At 37.9% G+C, this 22,480-nt stretch overlaps 1 protein-coding gene across 1 annotated transcript in view; it reads left to right on the top strand.

The window, feature by feature from the left end:
* The window catches only part of Rcd6 (Reduction in Cnn dots 6), a 73,632-nt gene extending 51,616 nt beyond the window's left edge, over window positions 1-22,016 (top strand). The window contains exons 4-7 of the mRNA XM_090390356.1: window positions 5,771-5,866; window positions 12,831-12,893; window positions 16,003-16,089; window positions 20,721-22,016. Of these exons, the coding sequence (XP_090246482.1) occupies window positions 5,771-5,866; window positions 12,831-12,893; window positions 16,003-16,089; window positions 20,721-21,428 (954 nt within the window). The 3' untranslated portion in view covers window positions 21,429-22,016. The remainder of the gene's footprint in view (window positions 1-5,770; window positions 5,867-12,830; window positions 12,894-16,002; window positions 16,090-20,720) is intronic.
* Window positions 22,017-22,480: the final 464 nt, after the last annotated feature.

The following is a 22,480-nucleotide window of genomic DNA, read 5'->3' as shown; positions in this document are numbered from 1 at the left end:
AATTCTCAAAATTTGTTTTTTATTTTAACTGATGCTTCCGTTATTAGATCTCCTTAGTTGTGCGTGAAATAGAGTTTTGGTGAGGCTGAACTCTTATATATATTATTATTATATTCTTATATTAGGGTTTCCCGTAAATGACTACATAAACCCGTATTTGTGTCTGTAAATTGCGTGTGTTCTCTGGTCGATTTGCCTGTTTGGCTGGACGGAAAAAAAAACCCAGTTTCTGGGGGGGGGGGGGACCTTGCTATCTACGCCTGAGACCGACTAACTCAGTCACGGAGTGAAAAAAGCCCATTAAAGTTCCTTGCGCCATCGACGGGATTCGAACCCAGGCCTTTTCCACTGGGTGTGGGGAGGACGTGTGACGATACCACTGTGCTACACGCGCAGACAGTGAGGCTGAATTGCTTATCCTCCTCCTCCGCTATCACAAATTAAATTCGAAACCGAATCTTTCCCAGCAGCCCTCGTGGATAGCACAGTTGGTAGAATCGCCGTTCTCCCCACACTGGGTGGTAAAGACCTGAGTTCGAGTGCCGTTAATGACGTGAAGAATTTTTATGGGTATTTTTCACAACGTGGCTGAGTTAGTCGGTCTCAGGCGAGAGTAGCACGGTTTTCTCTACCGGAAACTGGGGTTTTTCGTCCAGCAAAACAGAAAATCGACCCCAGAACACACGCAATTTAGATAGTATAGACGGAGCAATATGGCTTTAGTAGCATTCTTCTAGAAGCCTACTACTACAAAAACAACTTTCCAAACAGACTGTTATACATCCCTTAGAGTCGTCTCTTTTAAATGATGAATTGTTTAATACAACTAATATACGTTGTAGCACGGGATATTAGGTTATTTAACGTATGAAGAACTGTGCGTAGGTATGGACAAAGAAAGGAGGGATTGGAAGCTGAATACTAGAATAGAATACTGTATTAGAATTGATTGGGGAATGAAAATTAAATTTAAGAAAAACAACTAAACAATAGAAGTACAGTATTCAATTGAGGAGTTAGGAAGAGAATGGCGGTTCGCAATCTCAGTTGTATAATTAATGTAATATAATACGAGAATTGTTACAATATTGGGTCTCCCACTGATTTTAATAGTCTTTCCTGCCAGTCCTGCAGAAACGTCATTACTTATAACAGACTAAATAAAGGCAGAATGAGATAACAGACTAGTAGTAATAATTAGCATATCAAACGAGAAAGGAATGTAGACAACAGGATAGTGGTTTACAAAGACTACGAAAACGGGGTGACAAATTACGTAAGACTAAAATACGGAAGGAGATTTATGACATCACATTCCCCGTGTCATCAGGATTTCTACAAGGATATATATTTTACCACCTCTCTACTACCTACTTTTATCTCTATCGAGCGTCGCCATGGTAACGGCATTGAATTAGCAATTCCTACCTCACATGGGCGGTCCTGAGTCGACCATTAAACTCAGCGACTTTTGTGAAGGCAACAGACGAGAAAGAAACATAAAGGAGGGTGGTCTTGATGGCTCTCTTATCTCCATATTCTACAAATAGGGACTGGACACCACAAGGTGAATCAAGACCTTGGGAGTGCGCACGCAGTTTTAATTCCCACACACACATGCGTTTGTTTTGATAACCTCCAAATGGAACACGCACATATATTTCGTGCACACATAAAGGAAAGAGATCTGAAATTCTGAAATCCACTGTAACTTATGCTGTTAAATACAGCGTCTTTATACTAGTTAGAGGTCATAAGCACAAAAATTACAATCTCTTTTCAAAATGCATAATAGACAACTTAGAGGACGGACTGGCGCCAACTCGCATGCACGTAAAATACTCTCACATAGACAGTGATGGACTGGCGAGCTTTCATGAGATTCCTTTTATGCTATAAAGACTACAGTGGAACGTCCAATATCAGAAGTAATTAGGGTTGAAAACTCTGATCTACTCCGACCAACTTTTTTTTTTTTATGTCTGAAATTATTGGTGTATTGTGTTGCGATGATGTTCTATAGTGACAAGTAACCATTACTTCATCTTCTTCTAAAAGGTAAGGACCAACAGCAGTATAACGGGTGATCATAGTAAAGGAGAATGTCGTCACATGAATGGGATCCAGCTGTCTACTACGTATAACAAGAAGATTTTAACTACGTCCAAACTGTTAAGGTTTTCTTGATGGCTTGAGCGTAACGATCAAAGCGAGTTTACCCGATCAGGAAGAAAATGAGCTCTCAACAGGAATAAAAATCTAAGTAGCAGAAGCTGAGGTAGTACCCCATCATTGGATTTACAAAATCCAAAGTTATGTATTTCTACAAAGCACATGTTTAGCAACCAATCATAACAGTAGCACGCTTTTAAAGTTAAGTAAATGAGTATTTTCCTGCGTTAAGAACAAATTTGTATTTTATTTGCAAAAAAAAAAATATATATATATATATAAACATACGTTTCGTGGTGTGAGTCCCCATCAGTTTTTCAGTATCCTGTAGCTGCCCCTGTCAGAAATTGTGTTCACTTATAAACAAAGTAGGTTCAATCTGAGTTGGTGGCAGCAACAAGACATTGAAGAAGTGATAGCAGATCATACCACGGAGCGTATATTTTGCACACCTTTCTTAGTAAATAAAATACAATTTTGTAATAAGGCAGGAAGAAGTACTGTACTGATTTTCTTATCTTTAAGACTGTAGATATTACAGTGTATAATATACAATTGCACTGCCTGCAAATCAAGGATCATATTTGAATAGCACGATTGCTAATAGTCATTTTTTGGCAATCGATAAAAAAAAATAGTACATTCTTTAAATGGAATCCTTCACATCAAAATAATTCAATCATATTATCTGTCTTTCGTGATTTTTTTCGCGGGCTTTTTTAAAATATTTAAGCTGCTGCTTACACTTCCAGATATTTGGAGTTTTCTGCTTGTTGACTATATGTACTGTGACTGTATACAAACGTGGAGTTGGGGAGGGGGACCCTGGTACTGCTTTCCAAGCAATACTATACACTACCTTACAAAAATATGAGAGAAATAAAGAGAGCTGATTTGCCTCTACGGGAGATGGTAGCCATGCTGCCATCTAATAATGGGTAATGATAATATATTCATGTATGTTCTTGAGGCCTTTAGCATTTGTCAGCAACTATTTTCTCTCTCTGATGCGGATTTCCAAACGATCCTACTGATTTTGTAGTAGAATCAAATCAGACAATTATGGGGACCAAAGATGATTAGGCTGCATATGTTCGGAATGCTAATCCAACAAAGAATCTGTGCATTAGAAGGCAACTACAGCTGCACACGAATAAGGGAAAACTGACATCCCGCACCCTTACAGGAAGAGGCTAACATCATCCTTGCCCTTTAAGAGATGGCACATTCGTCCCGAAATATTCGATTATGTCTCGGCACATCAAACAATGAATGAAAATCCTGGTCCATAACTATGTCTGTATGTACTTGACAGGCCCTTCAGGCTATCGTTTCTCAACATTCTCTTATACACTATATTCTTAAGAGTTTTGTTGGCACAAACGTCAAAGTTTCAATTAACCTCAGTTGATGGAACTGCTAAACAATCTTTTAAAATACCTCTGCAGGCCGATAACGATCTTTTGTTGCAGCTTCCAGAAATTTCGGTGTTTCGGGTGGTTTCAGCCGTTACTAGTCACCCCATTGCTCTGTATCAATGAGTCAGTGTGAACTGACATATCGGTGCAATTTGCTTCCCCCGTTCCTACTAGTAACTCTGTCGCCTTCTCAGAACGAGAAATTGGTCTCGGTCCACCGTCTATGCGACCACCGGAACAGATTTTTAGGAGCTGAAAAATGGAGGAAGTCCTCCAGTCAGAGAGGACATTTCCTTCAGCAGTAAAGAGTGGAACAGTGTATGCTGCTGTGACTATTTTAAAATCACCGTGCATGCAGCGGAAGTTTTTAATAAGCCTCTTGCATCATTTGCATTTCAAGGTGAAATCATTCAACCACAGTTAACAGTGAATTAGGAAAGGCAGGGCCAACACTGACTTCTTAACATAATTGAGTTTCTAATAATTCCACGCTCAGTTTCCTCCGTATTGACACATGACCAGTAAAGATGACATTAGCAATACAGAAATACGTTCAACACAGAGGTTTCCGGGGTAGTTTCCATTTCTGTGTTCAAATGTACTGAATGACAAAATTAACGTCTATTTTTTTTTTTTTATTTTACATTAGACATAACTGGGATAAAATGGAAAGTAGGGTTATAAGATCACATCTGTATCACCTTAATAATTTGCATTCATAGGTCCACCTGAACCGAATTTATAGTATTTGTAAAGGAAGGATTCTAAGGGTATATTCCAGGAATTTTTATTTCAATCTACCAACTTGAAAGAGGTTCAATTAATCACCATGTAAAAAGTCTTAATTAATTCTATTAGTTTTATATAGACCTTACATTCTTCATATTGCTTTTGTCAGGGAATTTTGACATCAGGAGCCAACATTACTCTAAAATAGAAAGGACCAGCTTTGCCATCAAGAATATGGTTTTGTCGCCCATCAACAAGTACGTAACAGACGGACACGTAGAATCTCCCCCCCCCCCCAGTGTTAGTGAATAAAGAAGAAAAAGTCAATATGGCCTCCCCACTCTCCTGACGTGGAATAGGACATTCTGTACCAAAGGAAGGTATACACAATACAGCAGATTGTGTATACATGTGCGATGGTGCGTCCGGAGAATATTAAGAATATTCTCTGGAAGACAACAAGAGGGGCTCACATCGAAACTGACTAACGATGACGACTCATCTTCGATATGTGCGCAGTATATCTGTAGACTTACCATTTAATTGAAAATAAACACCCTTTTCATGTGTAGTTACATCTATTAAGGCCCCCTCTCAATGAGTATACTGAAGTAGAGTAAAAATTTTGTACTCCTCAACTGAGCAGATTTCTTTCGCTGATGACAAAAAGTCCATTTGCATTTCGTTCTAACGAAGCTTGTACTCACTTGATGTACGAGTTATTTAAGTAAACAAAAGCATGCATCTACGCGCAGCAGAGAAAAATATTGTGAGCGAAAGTGCTGTCCAGTCTGTAGAAAGCATTTAAAAGACAATACTTTGTACAGAAGACCGGACCTCAGAAACCCCTTTCCACCTAGGAAAAGTTGGTTTTCATGTTTATCTTTTTGTCATATGCGCTCATAAAAAATAAAAATTCATGTGGCTAACGCCAAAGACAACTTTCCATAACTATCAAGAAAAATAATGTCGCAAATAATAAGCACTACAGTTTCTGCACTGCAGCTATTCAGATTAAGATTGGTCTTAATTTATGCTGTCACATCGATTAAAATAAGATGTCCATGATGACAATAGCGTCAAATAACATACCTGTTTGAAACCTTAGAAATTAAACACATAAAACGGTTCAGATTACTCTGAAGACTGTTTCAATAATGAAAATGAGACCACTCTGGGTAAGACATCGACTAACAACAGCGCAGTGAGAAAGGCAATATAAACTATTGAGTAAAAAGTGCAATCCATACCACGGTCTAGTAAACTAGCTGGAAAAGAGATGTACTATTCGTGAAATAACCAACACCAACTGCAGTTGTTCGTAGCAAATTATTTCGCACGTGACTGAAGGGCAGTACCAAGAATCACCAGATTGCCTTGCAGCTACTATAGCTTCAAGAAATGCACGTAGGAGAAGAGGTTATAATTAGTTATTTCAAATCTCTTTACAGAAAAATTCCAAGTACCTTCTCGGGTGGCTGATCATCACAATGGCATTGTTCTTTCCTGAGTGCGGTCTCGTCCTCTTCATGAGTCTTTATTACTGGGTAAGTAAATAACCTTTTGTCATCTTAGAGCAGCAGAATATGATTAGATCGAATATCTCAGTTGCCAGACTGACTAATGTCATGTTAATTTTAGATAAATAGGCTTATTTCACGCATTAGTAATTACACACATAAGTACTGAGGATTATTCTACAGGATGTAATGCTACACAGACGATCCTACATTAGTCTTAATGTCCTTATGAACTCTAGAATTATTTCTTCCTTCCGAAGGTGTCGCACAGATAGCTACAACAGATATGATACCCTTCTGATTCTTGCCAACCCCAGTTAGGTGAGAAGCTGTTACTAACTCTTTGGCTTAATTGGAAGGTATACAGATTTACCACAAGAAGAATGAACAATTACCATAGTTGTCATCACCATCGTGAGTATTCACGGGAATGACCATTCTCATGACTCGAGTTCGTTTACCCCATAGTAAGAAGAAAAACAATACGCGGCTGACTAGGGTTGTCTTTGCTCACTACCTCCACAAACTGATTATGGAGTGGGTAGGCCTAGCGAATGACCTTGAACCGCTTTTCTCTTTATTATACTACAAAATGACATTACCAAACTCTTGATCAACTGATCAACGAATAATGAAATGCTTCCCAACAGAGATGCCGACCGGTACAGTTATCGAGAAGGTGGGTCAATTATCCCCCGTCGCGGATCACTGCTATAAGTAATAGAAAATAAGTAATGGAGAGGACAGACTCGGTGATGCTGTTTTCCCAGGAGTCCGTGCTAATTCTCAACAGCTCTGTATGCAGCTTTTTTTTTATAGAATGGAACTGAACTTAAACACGTTTTGGGTACCGATTCCTTCTGGACTTCGTTAGCTAGCTTTGGCTAAACCAAGACATTCTCTAAAAGCCCATTCCTACTACGAAATCTTCCACGAAGATCATTCCCATAACGTCCTATATGACAGTAGAAGGAGTTTGCCATTCCTTTGGAGAAGCTTAAGTTTGAATTCCGTCAGAGACCGGAGGTATTCTTAAAGCCCTTTCATTCGGGAATGTAGTTAGCAGACTTCAGGTGGAGGATACTGGGTTTTTCACGGTGAGTTATATTGTGAAGTTCAGCCTGCATAACATGTAAACAGCTGTAACGCACACACAATCATAATACACCGAGCGATATGGCCTTTGTTGCTAACTCAGTAGACCAGAGGTTCCCAAAGTTTTAAACCTTTCTCCTTCCTCAACACATTTCATAAATTTCACACCCTCTTCTAGAACAGATGCAAAAAAAAAAAAAAAAACACAGGTTTGACATAACATTTAACTATGAGTATGCTGTACATACTTTTATAAATTAATACGTGCCTCAATACATTTAATCTCAAAGATAGTGAAATAAAATAAGCTTCATTCCTGGCTTAATGTGATTATTTGTCCATATTTCATTAATGCCTTTCATATTTCATTAGTGTTTAAGTATTTCTAAAATGCTAACGGGGGCGCGCGCCTACTTTGGGGACTTCTGCACTAGATAAATAACAAAGCGGAGTTGAGCTAGCGTTCAAGCGCAACCTTAATAAATAAATAAAAACAAGAGTCTTTTAAGTCCCTCTTATCGTTTAAATTCAAGAGTGCTTTTCTAATCAGCGTACATAGGCCACCGTAGCCTAGTGGTCAGGCGCGTGGGTGCATAAGTACACGTGACTTGAGTGACCGGAGTTCAAGCCTGTGACTGCTGAATATCTTGTGAACTCCTCTGACCGTTTGGTCGTCCCGGAGTATAAACAGGAAAATAATTTTTTTTAATATTATCACTTGCGCTTTCAGGGTTATTTTTCTATGTGAAAAAATAACACTGAAAAACTTTTCTGAATCAAATCAAACAGAACAGGAGGGGAGTTTTCTAATTAAAACTATAACGGAGCATATCTCGCATGTTCTCTCCATCATTTAAATTTTTGAGCAGCCTGGATTAAAACTGTATTATTGTAGATGTTTCTACTGGCAAATTACTATGACGAGGTAATAAAGCAGTTGGATGCAAAAAACAACTTTGACATTAGTTTAGTAAGGCTTCGATTCGGTTCCTCATGGGGTTATTGTATAAATCAGAGCAGGTCGGGATATCTTCAACCAACTACTAATCCACTGATATCCATCAGTGAATTAGGAGTTAGTTGAAGGACAGGAGACCGAAGGTGGTCATAAATGGTTATTCTTCAGAGCGGACTGGAGCAGCAAGCGAAATCCTATTCTATTGCTGGCACAACCACACTTGGAATATTGTACCCATGTATGGAGGCCGCATCTAAAGAAAGATATAGATCTTTTAGAGAGGGATGCAAAGAAGGGAACTAGACTGGTGAAGAGCGCTAAGCATTATTTCTATGAGGGGCAGTTTAGACGATGTCTGCAAAGCTTAGCAATTACACACCCTAGGGAAGATTTGATTGAGGTGTGTATAAATAAGGCTCAGAGGGAGATTAGTAAAATGAAGGAGGGAGGAATATTCTCACTGGTGAGTGAGGCAAGAACCAAAGGGTAGAAAGTGTAAAATCTTAGGGAGTTCTGTAGATTTGCTCTTATGCATTTGACATTCTAGCAGCACGTTGTGGAACGTTGGGATAAGTTGCGTGGAAGGGTATTGGAGGCGGAGAGTTCGGCAAAATTCAAGTTCACATTGAATAACCACTTTTTTTTTTTTTTTGTAGGGTGATTACTGCAAAAAAAAAAAAAAAATGTCACCCGTCACAATAGCAGAATTCCAAGGACTTATATATCATTATCCTGAAGTCCTTGTGTAAGGAGAAAGCCAAGTAATTTTGTAAGGAACAGTAATACTCGGATCTTAAACTGGATACAAACTCCTCTGACCATGTAGTCGTCTCGAAGTATATTTAATTATTTAGTTTATTTAAGAAAATTTATTTATTTATGTCTATTGATATCTGTTCTGGCTTCTCCTTGGACTGTTACTGGAGTTCATCTAATGATGCTGTTCACTATTTGTATAGCCACAAATCGATTACTGCTATGCAGTTGGCTTATACTTTCAACTTTTTTGGAATCGGTTGATTGTTATTCCATAGGGAATAACAACCATAGGGTACAGAGGTTTGCCATTTGTCGCTTAGAAATCTAAGAATACAAATCATGTGGAATCACATACAAGATATTGCCAACTTATGGCATATTTTGCCATATTCGGTAGAGATTTCCTGAAATTTTAATGGAGTGAGAAACTGACAAAAAATGACCTTATTAAGCAGTGGATTACTCCACTGAACAGAATGGAGGGTTTTCTACTGAAATCAAAGGAATAATTTTTAAAAAGTAGAGATCAGAATGATTCCCAATGGCTATAATGCCCCTTCACTCATTAGTTGACAAGTTCTGGGAGTTTTAGCAAGCATAACATACTAAATACGGTAGATTTGTTCTAGTATTTTATCATATCTTTTATGAACTCGTCTGAACGGATTGTGGTCGTCCTGGAGTATAAACAATTTTTTTTTCTTCATCATAATTTTTTTTTCTTTTTTTTTTTTCCTTTGCAGTTTCGCAAGCTTCAAAATTTTCATACCACCATCATATTTTGTACATAAAGGATTGGAGATTTGCTTGGCAATATTATATGTATTGTTAAGGAATACTACAGAGAAATTCATTCAATAGTTTTTGTGCAAAGATGATATCATTTGATGTGCGTGATGGACAAAAAAACCAAACGGTAATGATGTTAGTAGATAAACGGGCAGTGTTTTAGAGTCTAAAATTTAGAGGAAAGAAAGTCATACAGGCTGACCGTTATTAAGAAAGCCAGAGAGGGTTGACGAATCCAAGGGAAGAGTTTGTGTGAACTTTGGTTTTCTGACGAAGTGCACTTTTATTTAGGCGGGTATGTGAATAAGCGAAAGGCAAGATTTTGAGCTTCGGAGAATCCATTAAGCAAATGCATAAGTCACTGTATGGTGTTCACTCTGCGTTTGGCATTTTTTTGTTTGTTGATAGAATCATCACAAATAACATCTTCCTCAGTGTCATTAGGGACAATTTTGTACCTTTATTGTATGGATATGGCATTGACATTGATGACAACTGGTTTCAACAGGATGGTGCCAGGTCCCATACTGCAGGAGTCGTCCTGGAGTTCATGGATGAAATTTTTGACAAGGTAGCTTTTAACCACTATCTTGAAATCCGTAACAAAGGACAGGCGTGGCATCCAATGTCACCTGATTTAAACCATGTGATTTTTATCTCTGGGGTCACCTCAAAGATGCAGTGTTTCACAAGACTTGTAGAACAATTCTTCTCTGAAGAAAGCGATCGAAGATGAAATATTTTCAATGTCGGAAAAACACTGGAGCATGTTCTTCGCAACTTCACACTCCGACTGCGACACATTACTGATAAACTTGAGGATGCACTGAACATGTTGCTGAATGAATTTCCCAGTACTGATAAATATAGTTCAAGTGTTAATTCTTGTTTCTAAACAATATTTTATGTTCTTCAGGCGAATAAAAAAACAAAATTGCTCTGTAGTTTACGTTCATTGGTAGTCACCAAATGAATTATATACAATATGGTAGTGCTATAAAATGAGAGTGGTACTCGCTACCGTTTACGCTGACTTGAACTTTATTGTACTGTATTTATTGAATATCAGTTCTTCCTTTTCTCGGGCCCTTGTCAGGTCTTTTCCACCCGGTGTTCTCCCTACACCGGGTGGAAAAGACCTGAGTTCGAGTCCCGACGTATGACGTACGATTCTGTTTCGGATATATCGAGAGTGGTCCAATAACCAAATAACATCCAGCACATGGCGATCATGGGGTCGGAAATATCTCTTTGATGCGAGAGGCCAACAGAGGCTGATAAGACTTGTGCAGGATAAAAGAAAGGCTATAGTCAGCCAAATAACAACTTAGTATAACAGTGATAACCAAAGAGGCATTTCAGAACGCACAACTCGTCATAACAACCTGGTCATGGATGGGATATCGCAGCCAAACGACCAAACCACTCCTGTCAGTGGGAAAAAAAAAAAAAAGTAAGGTTATAGTAAGCTCAGGAACACCAACACTGGAGGCTGGAAAAATGTCTGTTCTGAGTTTCTGCTGATGGGAGGACTAGAATACGGCGAAAATAGCTTCAGTCCGTGAACTCCTCCTGCCAGGTTCAACAGTGCAGGGTGTAATGGTGTGTGGAGTGTTTTCGTTGTGCTCCCCCCATCCCCTCGATGCTACAGGTTATAGTGGAGCAACATTTGAATGCTACAGGTTATAGTGGAGCAACATTTGAATGCTACAGGTTATCTGGAAATTGTTTCCCGACCAGGCACAACCCTTCATGGCAGCAGTCTATCCATCTTCATGGATGCACTACAGATTTTACAATATGAGATGTTATAATAGTGATGCCTAATGCACAAACTTCGGTTTGTCTTAAAATTCAACCATGTAGTAATGAGGCATTTGCATTAAACAATGTAATATTAGTTAAATTGTCAAAGTAATTATTATTATAAAATAAAATAAAATAAAAACAAAGTAATAATTATAAAGTTGTTATCCAAAAAGCTTGTAGTTTTTATATAAGAGCTAGAGGCAGGCTGTGCTACTGATTTGTTAATGAGAGTTTTCAGCTAAGGATTATCCCCGGTTAAAATAATCTATTAAATTTTTTATTACATTATCATCTAAATCATTTATTATAAAAACCTTTCAGGTTTTTATAATAAATGATTTAGATGATAATATCTTCATATTTTCCCAATGAATTATAAATTAAATTATTTTGAGTGTTTTCTCTAACTCCATTAAGAACCACTGGCTGGGGCGGCGGAGCAAACTTATCATGCCCTGTTTACGGCACTGTTTAATGTTATACTCCAGCATGGCCACCAGGTCGGAGGAGTTTGTAATAAATCATGAATAGAATCATTTATCTAGTAGTCATGCAAGCTTGAACCACAGACCACTCAAAGAGAGTGTGCTGCTGCTTACTTGTACTTGACCACTCGGCTACGTCAGGCCTAAATACTGTACTGGAGAGTTTCTCAAATTGTAGCTCGTAGTCTCCTGTGAATTTGCAGAAATAGGAGAGGGTCCGGAATAATATCGGAAATTTCTTATAAACATTTAAAAACTGAAAGATTGGGAGTTTCTTAGATCTAGAAATGTAGGGGGGGATTAACGGTCAGCTTCCCTGGGTACCATACTGTGAAGGGGGTTTGGAATTAGTCCAAATTAGAAGAAACGATCCGGCCCAGTGAGATAGTTTGTCTGAAGGCCGGTACTCAAGACACCGTGCGACGCTCTTGCCTAGGTTACTAAAGTTTAAGAGCCGCTGCCTTCATGAAACAATATCGTGACAACCCATTTTAACTCATTACTGCTTTCATGTTCCATGGGTATCGGCGTCCTTTCTCACTTGGTTGTCGGTGGGAAACCGGAATTCCCCAAGACGTACTTCAAGGTCAAGGGTTATTGTTTTGTTTGTTTTGGTTGGTTTTTAGGAGCATTAGCAACTAAGGCCATATTGCTCCGAAGGGTTATAAGAGAGACGTTAAAGACTGATTTCCCAACAGTGAACTACTGAACCAAAGTTATGGGATTATTCATAAAGCAGAAATTTATTTTAGGATCAATAGCAAGAACCCACAAGTAAGGTTTTTATTTTATTTACTTTATTTATTTTTTGTTTGTGGATATTGCAAATTTTATTTTTGGATGGGCTAGTATGGCGATACTAAAAATAAAATTTGCGATGCGATATGAAAACTGCATAATTATTGATAAATATAAATATGACCAAAATATATTTAGTCACAATCATTTAGCTTGTACAACTGGATTTATTTATTTATTTAATTTATTTTTTTACTTGTTTCCAAATAAAATATACTTCACTTTGGACTATAGCAGTAATTAGGATGGTGATGCATTTATCGTTTCTCCTGTATTTATTGTTTTTCTTTTCCTTTAGGGATTAAGTACTGCACATGGACTAGCGGAGTTCGTATTCTATGTCTGCAGGGCAGTGCTTAATGTAAGTAATTTCTATCTGCTTGTGTGTGCGTATATACACACACGTTTTTCTTTTTTCTTCCCTCTCCTCCGTACTCGTCTAGAGAGAAGGGGGGGTTGATTTCTGTCGATGATAGGAGCTTCTGAAGTTCTTTTCAATGAAGGCTGTAGTTAGTCGACCTCAGACAGGGAGTAGAGTTTCCTCAGTGAGTTATTCCGGATTTTTTCAGCCTGCACAACATGCAAATCATAGTAAGAAAGAACTTCTACAGACAAGATAGATATATATGGATTGAGGGATAGGCTCCATTACCGTTAAAATAACAATTTCAGGTTTTTCCCATATCGTGGACGGTTCCGGACGAGGGGCACACGATTTTCCTTCCCTAATCGGATTTTTTATCCTACGAAATTGATAAACAGTGATGGCATACACGCAATCTTCACATTATAGCTTTATTTAAATTCGCCACTTTGTCAGCTGTTCAAAAAGGATTAGTTCAAATTCCATCGGAAACTGGCGGAATTCTTAAAGGCCTCAATCGGAACTACAGTCAGCACAACTTACAAGCCAACTTATGAACACACACACAACACATTGGCACAATATTGTGTAGGACCTTGAAGAGTTTAAGAAAAAAATAACAATAGCTTACTTAAAACAACTACCACAACCGTAAGTGATGTTCCAAACACCCTCCTGAGTAAAAATGACTCTTCTAATTAAATAGTAAGATTCTGGGCTCTCCGCCAGATTTCAGGATGCTCCTCACGTGATATTTAACAATTATATCAAACAGTCATCGGGTCCCTTACTCCTCGTCCCCCACGGGTTGATAGAGCTGTGGTAGTTTCGTCACTGTAATCAATTATAAATCATTAAAGTTGAGAATTCTAACAAATGTCTCATGATACTTGCTGGACAGTAACAAAACGTTCATAAAGTTGCAAGTTATCTATTTTTTTTAATTACAGTAAACCCTTGATTTAACGGACTCGACAAATAATATTATTATTTTTAGGTTATACAAAACTTCAGTGTTGTTATTAATTAAAATTTAATAATAATTATCTATTTCCATTATTGTTTTGATAATTACCTACTTTTATTTTTATAATCAAATCAGGAAATTGTTTTTTATTCTTTCTGAAAACGTGTTCAAATAGCCGTTTTCCCAGATTACAGATAAGAGCAGGTGGTGACTTGCGAGCTGAACGTGACTCGGGACACTAAACTGCAGGTCTCCCGACTCGCTTTGTTTCGGTCTCAGTCTGCCTCAAGCTATCGTGCGGTCAGGTTGTATACAGAGTGTTTCTGTGATTACTGAATTGTGACTTTTTTATTAAATAATTTTTCATTCCTTACAATTTAAAATGGCATCAAGTGATAGAGGAGTTAAAAGAAAGCGTATGAACTTAAATGTGGCCCAGAAATTAGAGCTAATTGAGAAATTAGAACAAGGCGTCTCAGTAGCACGTGTTTGTGAAATTTACGGCGTAAAAAAACACAAACTGTTTCTGATATCCGTAAATCAAAGGCCAAATTGCAACATTTTTCTTTAAAATACAATGTTGATAGCTCTACATATGTTCTACAGAGGGGAGTAGAAAACACATGAAAAAATTACATTAAGAACAATAAAAAATGCTCCCCCCAGGTTACATCTATTTAACTGACTTTCAGCATTAACGGACACCCCTTCTCCCCGTTAAATCGAGGGTTTACTGTAATTAATTTTTTTCCCATCCAGTTGCATTGCTTCTCGGGATGTTTTTCCAAGAATTAGACCATAATGTAATCCAGACTGGAAGCTGCAGGAATGTTTGCAAAGTGTCACTCTGCAGGGGGAGGTAAACATATATATATTGATCGATTTTATTTAATTAAATGTTGTTAATCTGTAGGCAATTAGGTGTATATGGATCAGGTTACCAAGCTAGCAAATGTAAACTAACTTTAGCCTGGGAAATATAAACGTTATATGAATGTAATGGTATTATAAATAATATGATGCTAAATGATGAAAATAACAATAAAAATAACAATATAAATGCAAATAAACAAAAAAATCCAAATGAACAAAGTAAATTGCAATAACATTCCCTCATTTAAGTTGGACTAAAGCCTTAGTCCAACTTAAGGAAGGAAGAGAATATTGCTCTATATGCAGCTAAGCTTTTTTACGCCATTTAAAAAAAAAAATTAATTTTAATTTTAAATTTAGTTTTAATGTTTGGACGTGATGTTTTCCTTACTGGCAGGGGGGGGGGTAGTGTTTGGAGCCTGGAGTTGAGTTGGACGTCCAATAGTGATACCATGGGGTTGGTCCGCTGCTGTTCTGACAGTGGGGAAGACGTTTAATAATTTTAGAAATATCATATCGTTGTTACAAATTAATCGTTAACGCGTTGGACTAGGAGAGTTGGTCGAAAGAAGCCATCCTATAGCAAAAAAATTATTATATTTCATTTGTAATTAAAAAATATTACAAATGAAATATAATAATTTTCCAAGCCTCTAAATTCTGAGGCCCTCTGCGGATTCTTAAATCTACTATTCCACCCCTACAGTTATGTTGCCATTCTGTGGAAGTTAGTTGTCCTGCATAGTCAAGTGTGAAGCTCCACAAAGGAACCCTGGTCGGAGAAGAGCAGCTTTTGCGAATTGACAATTAGGGCAAGGTCCTGACTTCAATTCTATGAAATATCTATAGGATGAGCTGAAATAGGTGGATCAATGTAAAACTTCGCATCCTCCCTTTGAGTGCACAACTGAAATGATTATTTTGAAGGAGTGGAGAAAAATATTAGTTCTCTGTTACTATCAACTTGTTGAAACTTTTCCCAGCAAGTTTACGGCTGTCAAAAGTTAGCTCGCTCTTGATTCATTTTGCGAATAAACCACATCCACCCGCCTCCTAGGAAAACACCGCTATCTTGAATACTTTTGAAAATACATAAAATATGAAAAAAATCATCGATTAGAATGATTTTACAATTACGATTAAAACTATTGTGAATGAGACTATGGGAAATGTATTAATGTGATGCTATAATTGCAGTTTTTTTAATGTATTGAATAAATTGATTAGCTTAAATTATTGAATTTACTTCTCCCACTTTCCAAATAGGTACTCTGTATCGTGTGCATTCATCTGCTTCATGGCACGTGGAAGAGAGAGAAAGCAGTGTTAAGGAGGCTGGAGAATCTACAGTTGGTAAGTACTTTGGTAAATGAAATGCGGTTATTCTAAATAGGTAAGAAACTCATCTGAAGGTTTAGGGGATTATCAAGGACACTTCACAGACAGTATTTTAGTGTGCCAAACCGGCATTCTGTGATGATGATGATCCGCAGAATAATTCACTGGTGCTTAAAGTCAATTGAAATGCACCAATTACAGAGCATTGGTCAACAGCTGTCTGATATCCTGAAAAACACGGAATTAAAATTCTTCAAACAAGCATATCACACAAGATATAAATCTCACAAAAGATGTATATGGTTAATAATAGCGTGTCCACTTACACATCACCCATATTGTGAATATAGGTGATGTGTAATTAGATGGGTTAAGAGATGCTCGGTAGTGATGAAAGAAATAAAGTTTATAAAAAATGAGCAAAAAAAAAAAAAAAAAAACTTTCAACATCACCTGCCCATTCCCTCCAATACTTTGTCTAGTTCTTCCTTGAATTTATTCAAGCTACCCACTTTCATGATAACAGATGGAGGTGTGCTCCAACAATCAACCACCCGCTGGCTGAAGGCAAACCTTCGCACATCCATCTTTCCTCAATTTGTTACAATGCTGTTGAAAGGAAAGTTGAGTGACAAGACCAACACTTGTGAGAATTTGGGATATCTATTTGAAGTATGTGAGGTGCGTCAGATATCTGGGTTTGTGTTTGGAGGAGCGATTGTATTTTACAGAATATGTGAAGTACTTAAAACAAAAAGTTAAACTTCTATATACATGCCATGCTCTGGAGAGTGAAGTGGGGTATAAAAGACCGTGCTTTCAACTTATTATATGAATGTGCTTTTGTACCCATTATCACCTACGCAGTTAGAGCTTGGTATAAGTATGTTGGATTGTCGATAATAAGAAACACCTTTTATCAACACAAAGGTCACTCTTCTGGGCTTGTCACAGTTCGACTGACTGTGTACAAATACTAGCAGGAAATATGCCGGGGAACTTGTTGATAGTCCGTGCAGGCCTCGTGTACTGTTTAAGAAGCCGTATCCCTACTGAAGCGTTCAGTTGTGCCCGGAAGGTGGGGCGGTGCTGGGTCGACAGCAGATTGCAGTTGAGAAGAGGAGGATAAATGATGAGTTAAAACATAAATGGCAGGATTCTGATAAAAGAAGGGAAACATTCGCCTTCGTGCCCTCTGTCTCAACTGTAGATTATAAGATCAGACCGTGGCTGCAGTTCGGCCTTAGAGCTTGTTTTCTACTGACGGGGCATCGCCTAAGGTCTAGGTTGAGTCAGCTCGGCTTGACGGAATCAGGTCTGTGTTTCTGCGGGGCGATGGAAAATAGTGTCCATGTCATGCCCCATTCTCCCTATTACGAGAACTTACGTTCATCTCTTGAGCGGGAGACCTTCACTTTAACATCGGACACATTAAAATAGTTATTTTACGCTAAAGCTAAGTATAGGGCTTCTTCAGTATTTGTTGAGAAAGTATTTAAGAGACGATTTTGAGAGAGCAGTAGAGAGTAGACATCCACCTCCACGCGGTAGGAATGTCAACCCGGGCCAGTAGATAACGCTGTGTATTATTCACTAGTGAAAGGCGAAATCATGAGTTCTCGACTTAAGGTAATTTCATGTTAATGAGTTTTAATATGTTTATACTAATTTTATATGAATTTTAAAGTTTGACTCAAAAACAAAAGGCATAGGTCAAAATTATGCCCTTTGGAATAAATGCATATGGGCCAAAGGCCTTGGCGGCACACTAACAAAGTGTTTCAATAACATGACCATACCCTGTTGTTGGGTTTTAGGAGCATCAGCGACTAAAGCCATATTGCTCCGTGTTTACTGTCTGTAAATTGCGTGTGTTCTGTGGTCGATTTTATGTTTGCTGGACAAAAAAACCCGAGTTTCCGGTAGAAAAAACCATGCTACTCTCGCCTGTGACAGAATACACAAAGCAATATGATTTATTGTGACTATAGGCTATGTGTAAGTGAAGGGGTTAGGCGATGGTCGGTAGTGCATACTATTTTTATTATGTTATCTTTTATATTTTAATATTTTAAAATATAAAAGTTTATTTTTATATTTTAAACCCACATGCTATTAAAATAAACCGCTTTCTTTATAACAAGAAGCAAAGAATTCTAGTTTATTTCTTGTTCGGTAGAAATTTTAGGTTTAAAAAAAAAAAAAAGGTTCCCTAGTTGGAGTTTCTTTTGAATAACAAGACATTTTATTTCCAATTCAGATATTCAATTCTAAACAAAGGGTATAAAAAAAGAAACAGGATTTTAAGCAGGCACAGCATTGCAGCATATTTAAAACTTACTTAAATCCTTGACAACAAAATGCAGTATATTCTTTTGTCATGTTATTTTCTTCCTATACTGTTACGAGGATGAAGCTGCCCTACCTTGAGGTAGACGAAGAAGATTTCATTATAGTTTAATATCCGGTGTTTAACTTTTAATCCTATAATTTTTCGTTACATCAAATGGATTGTGATGGAGTGGATACACTGGACTTGAGCTTAAGCACTGTTATTAACTGCCGAAAGGTAGAATAACATTAAACTAAGTTCTGAACCTGTACGATACTGTAAAGGTTCTGGACGAAGGAGTCTCTCTACTCGTTCTCTCAGCAGGCCAAAATCAATAGCGAGATGACTCGAAAAAGGTGATAGCTATCCTGTTTGGAGAGGAAGAAGAACAAAAGAGAGAGAGAGAGAGAGAGAGAGAGAGAGAGAGAGAGAGAGAGAGATCAAATTGCTTATTCAGTAAATTTAAGGTTATCTCCTGACACGATTATGAGACTGGTTACGCATCTTCGCGAAAATATGTTAACTGGCTGTTCCTATTCTTTATAAGAGCGTGTGGGTGTGTATGTTTTAGAGAGAGAGAGAGAGAGAGAGAGAGAGAGAGAGAGAGAGAGAGAGAGATTAATGAACTAATCAATTTTCCCTTTATAACTAGATAGAGGCTCAAGTGTGCTTGAAATTGCAGTTACTTTTATCATCACTACTAGTTTTATACTGAATGGTCTAAATGTCCTTGTCCCCCAATCCCTTTTTAATTTAATAATCTAGTTATATTATTAACATAATTCAGCAGCCTTAGAGATACAATGATATGATAACAGCAAAACAGGTTGCATTGCGGCGAACTGAAACTTGTATGGCGACTCGGGGTTGTCCAATGAGAACAACGCTCCTGAGGTACTAAGTGAGAAGCAGGATTATCCGTATACGCAGTATGTGGAGAGGCATTTCAGAAATATGGAATGCTAATAATCGTTAGTGACTAATGTGTGCTTTATAGAAGATCCTGATGATATCGAAACCTATCATTATGAAGAACATCAGCATAAACCTCCGCATACTATGATATGAAGCAGCACGACTCTAAACACCCTTTACCATTCTGCTAATCAACACGCTTATTTGATGTTGTTCATCTTGTTTGTTGCTTAACTGAACAACCTTGGTGTTCTTGACGACTACTAGTTCAACAAAATGATGACTCTGCTCATTATACGCTACGTGTGCTAAAATATCTTAATTGTACTCTTCTTTCCCCAGACCCTGGACAAGGAATAGGTCTTGCATGTCGCTATTACGACTGCAGCGAGTGGTCAGTGTGCGGTATAGATTTACTCACCCGTATGTTCAGATCCACGTGATACAGAAACGGTAATATTCTTACAAGCCTGACCCCATATATATATATGGAATCAGCGTTTTTTTATTGTTTTGGTATGAAATTTTTACGGCCGGATGCCCTTCCTAACGTCAATCCTCACCCTTTATCCGGGCTGGGGATATGCGGTGGTCATTCCGTGACCTTCCCCATCCTCCGTATTTGGTGGTCACGGGCTCGAACCCCGGTCTAATCAAGAAGCGTGTGGTACGCACTACTGCTCCTGGCTACGGAGGCGCCTCTGATCAGAATAACTATTCTTACAAAAAATAAAAAAATAATAAATAAAAATAATATCACATACGTAGGACGATGTCGACAAGTTAACCATTAACACGAGTGTTAGGGAAGAAACCATACGGAATGTCAGCAAAGAGAGCATGCCACTGGCCAGATATAGCGAGTTTTGAAACTTAACAGGGTTCGGAAAGGGGGCGGATTTTTGGAAAAGGACACGTAATTTTAAACGCAGACCCCACGTATAAACTATGTGAATAGCCGAGTTTAAGTCTGTTGTGTGTGTGTGTGTGTGTGTGTGTGTGTGTGTGTGTGTGTGTGTGTGTGTGTGTGTGTGTGTGTGTGTGTGTGATTTTAAATTCGGGCAGAACTAAAAAAAATTGAATAGATCGGCATGATAACTGAATTTTCATCTGGGAGTGAATAAGACAAGTTTTGGAATGGAAAATTTGTCAGCCTTCAATTCAACGTGTATGCAGTAGTGAGAAAAAAATTCCTAATCTAGCAATAATAGACTCAGTTAGTCACATATTAAATTGCAGTTGCACCTTCAAGAGCCACTATGATTAAAGTTTAATTAGTTGTATTTCAATAAAAACATGAAATAAACTTCAACTTCACTTTTTTTTTTGTTTATTATTCAAGTGTTTCGCATGTTTTTAGTACTGCCATATGTCTAATCGTTTCTAATCTTAACTGCAGGGTTCGCTATTTACCGAAGTCGATACCTCTACCAGTAAGGATTCTCACCAGGCCAGCAACGGTCACGTGAATCAAGAATTTGTTTTCCGATCCTCCCACTCTCAAGAATCAGAACTGCTTTTCATGACCTCGTCTCATCCGTCCCGTTTAAGTCGAAGTCGATCCTTCAATTCCGTCAATCTTCCGGAGAGACAGTCATCGACATGGTCCAACCCACGAACGCCAGTACTTGGCAGCAGACCAGTGACTCCGAACGGCGTAACGCCTTCTTGTTATTATTGGAACGCTGGAGGCAGCGAGTTTGATGCATCGTCTTTCAACGAATTTCTCTCGTGGAAAATGAGGAATCGTCCTGATGTCGTGAGGGGATTTGCAGGTGAAACGCAATCGGATATTTTCCCTTCATACCCTGGTGTTCGCAGTGGTTGGGACGATTACACTCCACCACCTCCTTCCATTCGCCACTCCGTCATTCAAGATACGCTCCCTGCATACTGTACCCAAAGTTTAGAAAGGCTGAAGAATAAGAAGCAGGGTCCTCTTCGTCGAGCCCGATCCCTAAGTGATATCAATGCACTGCCCATGGACTACTACATTCTTGAAAAGATACCTCAAGCTCCTTTCCAATACCTGGAAAGACCAGGAAGCATGATCATTGAAGATGCAGACTCTAATTCTACTCACAGCATCAGGGACGTGGCATTGTGATGTTTTAACAGTGAGAAGGCCCGCTTCTTTAATTGGTGCAGTCTAGAAACGCAATACAGTTTTGTCATTTGTGTGCTAGAGTTTTTTTGGTTCAGTGCAATGGAAGTCATTAACTTTCTGCTCAACAAAAATATCAGATGTGGACTGACTGAAAAGTGCGAGACGTTTCATCGCTCGTATTAAGAAGTACTTTAAGTAAAACAACGATTTCTGTGTTTGTTTTGTGTGCTAAATTTTAAACTACAACTCATGTTTCATTTCATTATAAAAACAATATCAACAGATTCACTCTTCATTACTGTTTTCTCAGTGTTTTACAGTACAGTATTTCCAGACGCATGATTATTCGTGATTCCCGAAGTAATGACTTGATGTTTATATTGTATTTGATAGTGTACTTTTACAGAAAAGTAAAAGAAAAAAAAATGTAGCGTCACACAAAAATTGAACCACCAATACATACCTGTCATGAAAAGAAAATCCTCTTTTGACATGAGAGAAGGGAAGGGAAGGAATGTGTGAAACAGCGAAATTAAGTACAAAGCAGGTGAAACATGAAGAATGGAAAAATTTCCAAGCATTAAAATCGAAGGCTGCACTTTAGACTGATTTGATGTTTGTTAACAACAACTAACAAATAAAGAATTTGATTTATAAATCTTGAATTAAAAAAAATATATATATATCACATAAATCCCAAAATATTTTCACTCATCGCGTTTTCTACGCAATGTTTTAGTCGTTCCGCGCACATCCACCTGTTTAAAATGAGAATTTACCTCATCCGGTGATTATGCAAATATTCACATCGCATAAATATAATCTGGGTAATTTTTTTCTGTATATTTTTTTTTAACCTAAATGAAATATAATGTTAAGTAATCCCAGCTGAAGGAGCCTTAATATAAAGCCCTTTTTTAGTTGAGATGGTTTAGAAAATGGAATCGCAGCTGAAGAGAATAAAAATTAAAACTATGCGAACCACCTAAGAAGTAATAACTGAAACAGCACCATTACAAATTTGCAGGAACTTTTAAATAGCTCCTCTGCAC

This window comes from Mastigoproctus giganteus, chromosome 2, assembly GCF_048544385.1.
Source record: "Mastigoproctus giganteus isolate SK-2022 chromosome 2, ASM4854438v1, whole genome shotgun sequence".
NCBI classification, from domain to species: domain Eukaryota; kingdom Metazoa; phylum Arthropoda; class Arachnida; order Uropygi; family Thelyphonidae; genus Mastigoproctus; species Mastigoproctus giganteus.
This window is presented reverse-complemented; position numbering and strand designations above follow the sequence as displayed.